The 8695-nt window shown below is 38.3% G+C and overlaps 1 protein-coding gene and 1 long non-coding RNA gene across 2 annotated transcripts; one reads left to right on the top strand and one right to left on the bottom strand.

Moving 5' to 3' along the window:
• Positions 1 to 1517: 1517 nt before the first annotated feature.
• LOC145167589 (Tetratricopeptide repeat (TPR)-like superfamily protein) lies at positions 1518 to 4281 on the bottom strand. Its single transcript, XM_079086827.1, has one exon. The coding sequence runs from the start codon at positions 4265 to 4267 to the stop codon at positions 1769 to 1771; it is 2499 nt and encodes an 832-aa protein (XP_078942953.1). The 5' UTR covers positions 4268 to 4281; the 3' UTR covers positions 1518 to 1768.
• A 1427-nt stretch (positions 4282 to 5708) lies between these two features.
• LOC145163141 (uncharacterized) lies at positions 5709 to 7997 on the top strand. Its single transcript, XR_013739601.1, has 3 exons — positions 5709 to 5935; positions 6760 to 6811; positions 7940 to 7997. It is a non-coding gene; the product is annotated as an uncharacterized LOC145163141 (long non-coding RNA).
• Positions 7998 to 8695: the final 698 nt, after the last annotated feature.

Here is an 8695-nt window from a genome sequence, read left to right as displayed (position 1 = left end):
TGTAGATTTAGGGTTAATTACATTTATCTTAAATGACGTGGCTACCAAATAATACAGACAAATTAATTATTAAATATCACATCAGTTTTGTGACCTGGTAACCGGTTAAGTTTGACCAAAATGACTTTATTAACATGTTATATTTGAGTTTAATGGCTACAGTGGCTTTTTTCCTTTTAGAAGAGGTGATAACATAGGTTTGAAAATGATGAAACTTTTGTTAAGATATAGGGGAAGGAGACCGAGATCTCATGATTCAACCTAGACTCAATCAAATCAGAAATTAAAAGAAGTTGGGTCAATTAATTTTTATAGATGCTGATATATCGGGAAAAGATAAGTCACAAATAAAGTAGGTTTAAAAAAATATGCATGAGGTAGTTGTATGTATTGTATTATTTTTTGTAAAATTAACTTAAATGTGTTAAACTTAAAATTTAATATTATTTTATTGGTAGTTAGTTATACTATTAGCTTAATGGTTTGAACATCTTAAAAAAAATAATACTATTATATTCAATCTATTTTTAGAAAATATTAAAGATTTCTTATAAAATATAGTATAAATATATATTTAGAGCCCATATTTATTTTTCACACATGGCCCACAAAATCCACTGGACGCCCCGTCCACAACATCCAATTTAAGAGATATGTCCGCGTGAATTTTTAAATTTTACAATGATTTAGTAAATAAATTTAAAAGTACTATAGATATGTAAATACTTTTGAAAAACACAATGCTCTTGTACAAAACTCATTGTTAATGCCTATGTCTATCTTCTTAGTCGTAATATATAATGGAATTAAAAGTTACATTGTTCAAATGAATGCGAAATATACTCTGAATAGACTCAAATACTCTCGCATGTCTTGTGTTTTTAATAAGACACGATTGATGAGTATTTTCTATCATTTTTTATTTTTTATTATTTACTTTTTTATTTCAAATAATACCATAGAACTTGTAGTTTAGAAAACATTTTGGAGAGAGAAAAATTATGGGAAACAATATTTATTAGTTTTTCAACTTACTTGTAGTATGGAATAGTGGAAAATTCTTTTTTTCTTGGAAAATTTTTACAAAAAATGTTGAACTAAAACAATTTCAAAATTTTTACTTTTATGTAGATACATTTTTTCTGAAAACAAATCATTTGTTCATTTTTCAGCAACCTTGAAGACTCTCTCCTCTTCTCCAAACAGTCCCATACAAAACAAAACAACAGTAATGTATTAACTTTCTGGATTTTAGTTTTTATACCATGGTCTCTTTCATGCGAATAGATATACCATATATAAAGGTGATCATGTTCTTATCATTGACAAATCTAAAATCACACACCACATTAAATAGAAAACAAAAATCCAAAGATTGTTTAACACTTTTCCTACATCCACATCCATTTCTACAATTGTTATATACAAAAATAATAATAATAATACCATTAATTAAAAAAAAAAAAAAAAAAAAAAAAAAAAAACAGTTACAAGAAGCATGGCAAAATCATCGAAAATACATCACTAAATGGGACATGTATTACAAAAAGATTTATCCTTATAAGAGGATATGTACAGCTGTACTGCTGACCTAAAAAGTCAGAAACAAAGAAGATGGCTACCAGTCTCGAACCTGAGACCTTACTTATGGATTCTCATCTCCTTACTGCCAAAACAATCATGTGGGGACCACCTCTCATCTATTGTTACACGCATTAATTCTCATCTCCTGCTAGGCAATCATGTGGGGTCCACCTCACGGCTATTGTCACACCTCGACATCCTTCATGTCAGTATCCAAAACATCCAACATTTCATATATTTCATCACCATGAGCATGATTTCTATCCCTTGACATAAAATAATCCGTACGACCACCATTATCAATCCAACTGTACGCGGGTTCCTTCACCATTCCCTTTTCAAACATCTCTCTCCTTAATCTATCAACACATTCCCAATTCCCTTCCTCAGCATACATATTAGACAACAAAACATGATACCCCGAATGCTTATCTCCAACACCCATTTCAACCAACTTCTCACCAACAACTTTTCCCAATTCAAACTCCGCATGGATTCTACAACACCCCATGAGTGACCCCCATATTTTCAAATCATTCCCCTTCTCCCCTAACCCTTTAACAAAATCATACGCTTCTGACACCCTTCCAACTCTCCCTAACATATCAACAACACAACAATAATGCTCGACTAAAGGAACAATTTCATACTCTTCTTCCATTAACTCAAATAATCGAAGACCTTCATCCACCAATCCAGAATAGCTACACGCACTTAGAATTGCAATTATAGTTACAGAATCCGGTTTTATCCCGTTTTCTTTCATTGAATTAAACACATGAAGAGATTTCTCACCCATCCCATGTTGCCCGTATCCCAATATCATGTTCGTGTATGTAACTAAATTTTTCTCATGTGAAAGTAAAAATACGTTCTCTGCGTATGTATTTATACCCAATTTGGAATACGTATCCACCAAAGCAGAATGTACGAATACGTTATTGTCTAAAGAATGTCGAATGGAAAATGAATGGATTTCTTTTGCTAATCTTGGACTTCCCATTACACTACAGCTTGGAAGAATCGATGCTAAAGTAACAGAATTTGGTGACACGTTGTGATCAATCATGTTCTTGAAAACATCAAAAGCCTGTTCGATTAGTCCGTTTTGAGAGTTCCCGGATATCATTGTGTTCCATGTTGCTTGATCTCTATCACATGAAGAAGAAGAAGTTCTCTCAAAGAGATTTTGAGCCACTTTTATTAAACCGGATTTTGCATACATGTCAATGAGATAACTTTCCATTCCCTCAAACTCAATATTATGTCTAACAAGATACCCATGTGTTTGTTTTCCAATTTCACGGTTTCTTAGATTCGATGCTGCAGATAAAACAGCGGATATGGTGACATCATCGATCACAAACCCTTGATTTTGCATTTCATACACAAGTTTTAACCCTTCATCGTCCATTCCATTCTGGACAAAAGACGAAATCATAGTGTTCCAGGAAACTGTATCTTTTTCATTCATATTTTTAAAGATCTTTGAGCTTTCTTCAATGGAATTACATCTGGAATACATGACTACAAGTGTGTTCATCACCATCACAGGTAAAATTGGCATAGTTTTTATGATATACGCGTGTATCTGATTAGCAAGATCCAGCTCCTGCAACTGTGAGACTGCTGTTAAAACAGAGATCAAAGTGACATCATCAATGGGGACATCATCTGATGCATGTAGAGCATGAATGAAAAGATTAAGTGCTTCATCAGGTAAATTTTGAAGGACATATCCGCTGATCATAGTGTTCCAAATCTCTATATTCCTCTCTAAACTATAATCAAATATCTTCCTTGCAGATTCAAGGGAACCAAGTTCAGCAAACATGGAGATAGCAGAGCTTGTAGCAAACACATCTGTGAAATACTCATCGCCTGATTTAGTAAGCAACCCATAAACAGCATCAGCAAGTTTGGAATCACCGATTCCTGCTACAGCTGGAAATACATTTACAAAGCTTACCACTGTAGGTTTAAGTCCAGACTTCAAGAGCTTTACGAAATGGGTAACAGCTTCCACAAAAAGTCCCATCTTCACATACCATGAAATCAGAATGTTCCATGAAATGACATTCCTTTTTGGAATTGATTCAAACACGCTTTTTACATCGTCATACAAGCAACTGGCATACATGTTCAAAAGGGAATTACATACTATTTTGCTAGGATACAAATGGGACCGAATAATATGACAATGAACGGCTTTACCTATCCGAAGACTTTGAGTTTGGGCGCAGGCTTTGAGAACCGAAGAGTATGTATAGGAATCAGAAAGAAAAGACTTGGATTTCATTTGGGAGTAGAGGAGTATAGCTTCATGAGGCATGTTATTACAGATGAAGCCAATGATGATTGCGTTCCAAACCACAGTTGTTGGGCTGGGAATTTCGTCGAACAGTTGGCGGGCAAGATGGGGTTGGCCTTCCCGGCATAACTGGCTTAGTCGGTAGCGAACTGTTTTAGGTCTGGGATGTTGGTGCAGCTCATCTTTTGTCCATCGGACGTGTGAAGGTAGTTGTAATGAAGAAGCATGGAGTGGTTGACGAGTGGGGGCTGAAGAAGAAAAAGAGTTCATGGAGAAAGAAAGAGGGAGAGGAGACGATGACATCGTGAGGCGTATATGTATTGAGTTATCTGCCAGGCGATCAAAGAAACACTTGCCTTTACTTACAGTCATGGACTCGCAGAAATTATGTTGGTCGATAAAAATAACTTTGTATTTTAATTTTTTTTTTGGAGAGATAGTATGTTACTTTGTAAAAAAAATGATGTTTAAAATCCATGAAAAAATATAGAAATGTAAAATTCCTATAAACAAACACATAAGAAAAGATGTAAAATAAGTTGTCTAATTTAGATTTGAGAAAAAAAAAATTGAACAAAAGTTGTAAGAAAAAAAAAAACTTTTAAATTTTGTTTTTTAAAGGTTAAGGAAATATTGTAAAACATATTTATATCAAATTTGTAAAAAACACTCCAAATGAGCCAAAATTATATTAAAAATGGTTGGAGTAATTATTAAAAAGTGTTTTTTACCATATTTGCAAAATAAAAATAAAAAATAGATGTAAATTATAAAAAACAAAAGTTTGATAGGGGAGACGAAAAAAAATATATTTAATAGTTAAAAATATAAAGAAGTAAAGTCAGGTGGATTCAAACACCGGTCAAAAAGAAAATGGATTGTTAATAGCAATATTATTTTTGGGTATTTTTGTCGTAGTTGTATAAAAATATAAAAAGAGATACTATTAGGGATGAACACTTGAATCGAAAACCAAATCAGAACCGATTGGAAGTTCTGACTGAAACCGATTAGTAATATTCGCTACGGTTCTCGGTTCCCTTAATTTAACATTTTAAGTTTATGGTTCGTTCAGTTTTGGTACCAAACTCCTTCTTACATAGCATACTTCCTAGTAGAACCGAACCGGAACGGGTTAGTGGTATTCAGACCGATTTTCAGTTCTCCGTTTACTCCTTAATCGGTTTTTAGTTCTTTTAGTTAAAGTTCGATTCGAATCAGTTCCAGACCGATTTACATCCCTAAATACTATTTATGATTTGATATTATTTGTAACGTCCCAAAAATCATAAGTTAAAATTTTCATTTTTAATTCAACAATAAATATCATTTAATCATTTCAATCATTTAAACGTATATCAGAGTAAAAATAGTTATCAGAGTACAATTCCACAACCATAAGTGCAGGAACATGGGTGGATGCGCTGCGATCAATCTAGACCCTTCCCTTCGAACTGGAAGTACCTGAAAATATTTTAAACATAAACCGTAAAAACAAAGCTTAGTGAGTTCCCCAAAGTACCACATACCAAAACATATAAGTGACATGGGCTACCTCCATTGTCTTTCCTTACAGTGCCGATGTTCAAATACTGGTCTTACATACAAGTGTCATGGGCTGCCCCTATGGTCTTTCCTTTGTAACATCCGGATTCCCAGGCATCTTAAATTATGTATTTTATTGAGTTTTGGAGAGAGACTCGGCGAGTAGGCGCTCAGACTCGCCGAGTAGAGTCGCGAATCTCCATCCGGGTTAATGACTGGACTCGGCGAGTCCATACGTGGACTCGGCGAGTCCACACTGTTTAATGAAACCCTAATTTCTCGGGTTTGGGGACTATTTAAAGGCCCTTATGGCCGCCATTTGAGGTCACCAGTCATAGAGAGAAACCCTAGAGTGCTTGAGCGTTTTGGGAGAGGAAGGAAGCCATTTTTTTGACCTTGGGAGTGTTGTTTAGCAAGAAGAAGGAGGTACTAGCCAAGAGGAAGCATAGGAGATTGCTATTCTGTGGATTTGGAGCTAAGATCTTCACATTTGAGGTAGTAATTCGACTCCCCTTCTGTTCTTATGATGATCATATAGATTTAGGGTTTCTTAGACCCTTTGTTGCTTAGATTTGAAGCCCAAATAGTCCCTTATGATGAGGAGGCTTTGGATCTGGATCCATAGAGGTCCAGAGAGCCTTATTCATTAAGCTTTTTGAATAACAATGGAGGCTATGACCTTGGGTTATGGTATTTGGGGCTAAATCATCATATATGATCAAATAGATGTTGTATGTGCATCAAGATGGAAACTATACGTGGTTATTGGGTTTGGGAATGATAGATCTATTGGTTAGAGGACTGGATCTGACCTCAGGAAGTTGTTTGAGGATGTGCATGGAATGAACTCGCCGAGTCCATGAACGGACTCGACGAGTAGAGTCGGGTAGCCCCGCGACCCGCAATCTGTGACGACTCGTGGAGCATAGGGTTGACTCAGTGAGTCGGAGGGAATTAGAGGACTGGAGTTCAAGGCGGAACTCGCCGAGTCCATGAACAGACTCGACGAGTTGAGTCGGGGTGGCCCCGCGATTCATGCCAGGTGTCACCCGTCGAGTAAAGGGAAAGACTCGACGTGTCATGCGAGATCAGAAAGATAGTGGGCACGTGTAGACTCGTCGAGTCGCCCAAGTGCACTCGGCGAGTCGGGTCAAAGTTTGACCGTTGACCTTTATTGACTTTTAGGGTTTGGTCAACTTTAGGGTCTTTGAGCCATGAGAGGGGTAAAATGGTCTTTTACCCTTCTGAGTGTACTAAGAGGAGGAATAGTCTAGCCTTGAGAGATGTATTGATTCAGAGTGTTTATTTCATATGATTAGGCGGAGGCTAGACCCGACTTTACAGAGTTCGAGCTTTACCGAGTTAACCGAGGTGAGTCTTCTCACTATACTTTACCTAGAGTGGTAATTAGAGCTATGAGACAGAGTATTGTGTATGCTTTTGCATGATGTGATTTCTATGTGTTATATGCTATGTATGTTACAGAGTTTTCAGAGTTAGGACCGGAAGGTCCACAGAGTTAGGGTCAGAGGACCCATAGAGTTAGGGCCAGAGGGCCCACAGAGTTATGGGACTGGGGGGTCCCACAGAGACACTTTGACCAGAGTGTCAAACAGAGTTATAGCCTCGAGTGGCTAATATGTGTTATGTGTGGTATTTTGGGGAACTCACTAGGCATTTATGCATACAGTGTTGTGTTATGTGTCTCAGGTACCAGCGAGGATCGCGGAAAGGCGCCGTCTTGATCAGTACACACGCGGGGAGATTTTATTATGATCTTGGGAGATGATGTTATGTGATACAATGGTGTTTTTATAACGATTATGAATGAAAACGTGTTTTATAAAATGTGAAAAATTGTTTTGAAAATTTGGGTGTTACAAGTTGGTATCAGAGCCTTAGTTTGAGGGATTCGGATTCATCTTCGGGCGTATCTGAACTCAAACTGAGGATTTGAGAGAAATTTTGATGACTAAAAACTTTTTAAAAGAGTAAAAAGAGTTTTGAGACAAACAGAGCAGAGCCGTGTGTACGATCAGCCAGCGCCCGAACGGTGATTTCCCAAAATACCCTTGTAATTAGTGTTATGAGATATATTATGTTATGATATATGATGAGTTATGCTATGCATGCTAGAGTAGACTAGGTATTCTTATTAGGACTAGAGTGGCCTGATATGTGATGCCTTAGTCTAGGAGTTTTGCTGCTAGGGATACTTGAGAGTGTTTAGATAGCAGCGAGGAGTTTATGAGAGAGCTGCTAGTGAGTAGCATATGGTTAAAGAGAGTAGAGTACTTGGGACTTGGGATCCAAGGAGGAGGACTTAGAGTGGATGCTGATGCGATGTGGACGGTAGTATAGGGCCCGTACTACTGAAGACACCGGAGCAGTGCGCACCCTAAGTAAGAATCCATTGGGTACTAAGGAGCAAGTGGGGTGGAGTTATCGAGTGCGAGTATACTCGAGCGAGTCCCTGATATTTATTATGTTGTATTTCAGAGACATCATGGTTGGGACACGCCACACACCAGAGAGCAGCGGTACTAGTGATGAGGAGATCTGTAGGATCATTCATGAGGAGGTGGCTGCGGCCATCAGGGCAGAGATACCAGAGATGTTCGGGTCTATCAAGACCACACTGATAGAGACATTTGACGAGAGATACGCTGCTCTTTCTGAGGCTGCGGTTGCTGCGGCCACTGCAGCTATAGCTGCGACTAGGCCGCAGGGTGGTGATGCGTTGCTGTTTCGTGAGTTCAGCAACACAAAACCACCGGAGTTTGATGGGACCCAGGACCCGATTGCAGCGATGAGGTGGATATCAGACATTGAGGGGTGTTTCTTTACTTGCTCATCTCCAGAGCATTTGAGAGTCCGGTTCACGTTGAACCAGCTTCGCTTGGGAGCGAAGGACTGGTGGAAGTTTGTGACGGTGCACTATTCGCCTACTGAGCTTGTTGCAGTGACCTGGGAGAGGTTCACTGCTATGTTCCGAGAAGAGTACGTTCCCCAGGTGGAGAGGGAGCGTTTGGCCCAGGAGTTTTTGACCCTCAAGCAGGGTACAGAGTCTGTTACAGTGATCACCAGGATGTTCCATGAGCGGGCGATGTTCTGCCCAGAGCACGTGTCCTCCGAGCAGGCACGTATGAGCCGATATCTGAGCATTTTGAGGAGGGATACACGAGAGTTCGTGGCGAACTCGACGTACCGGACATTTGCCGAGCTTCAGAAAAATGCCCGGAAGAGGGAGATAGA

Source organism: Lactuca virosa, chromosome 3, assembly GCF_052849685.1.
Source record: "Lactuca virosa cultivar CGN04683 chromosome 3, Lactuca_virosa_CGN04683_v6, whole genome shotgun sequence".
NCBI classification, from domain to species: Eukaryota; Viridiplantae; Streptophyta; class Magnoliopsida; order Asterales; family Asteraceae; genus Lactuca; species Lactuca virosa.
Note: the sequence above shows the minus strand (reverse complement) of the source record. Positions and strands in the feature narration are given on the sequence as shown.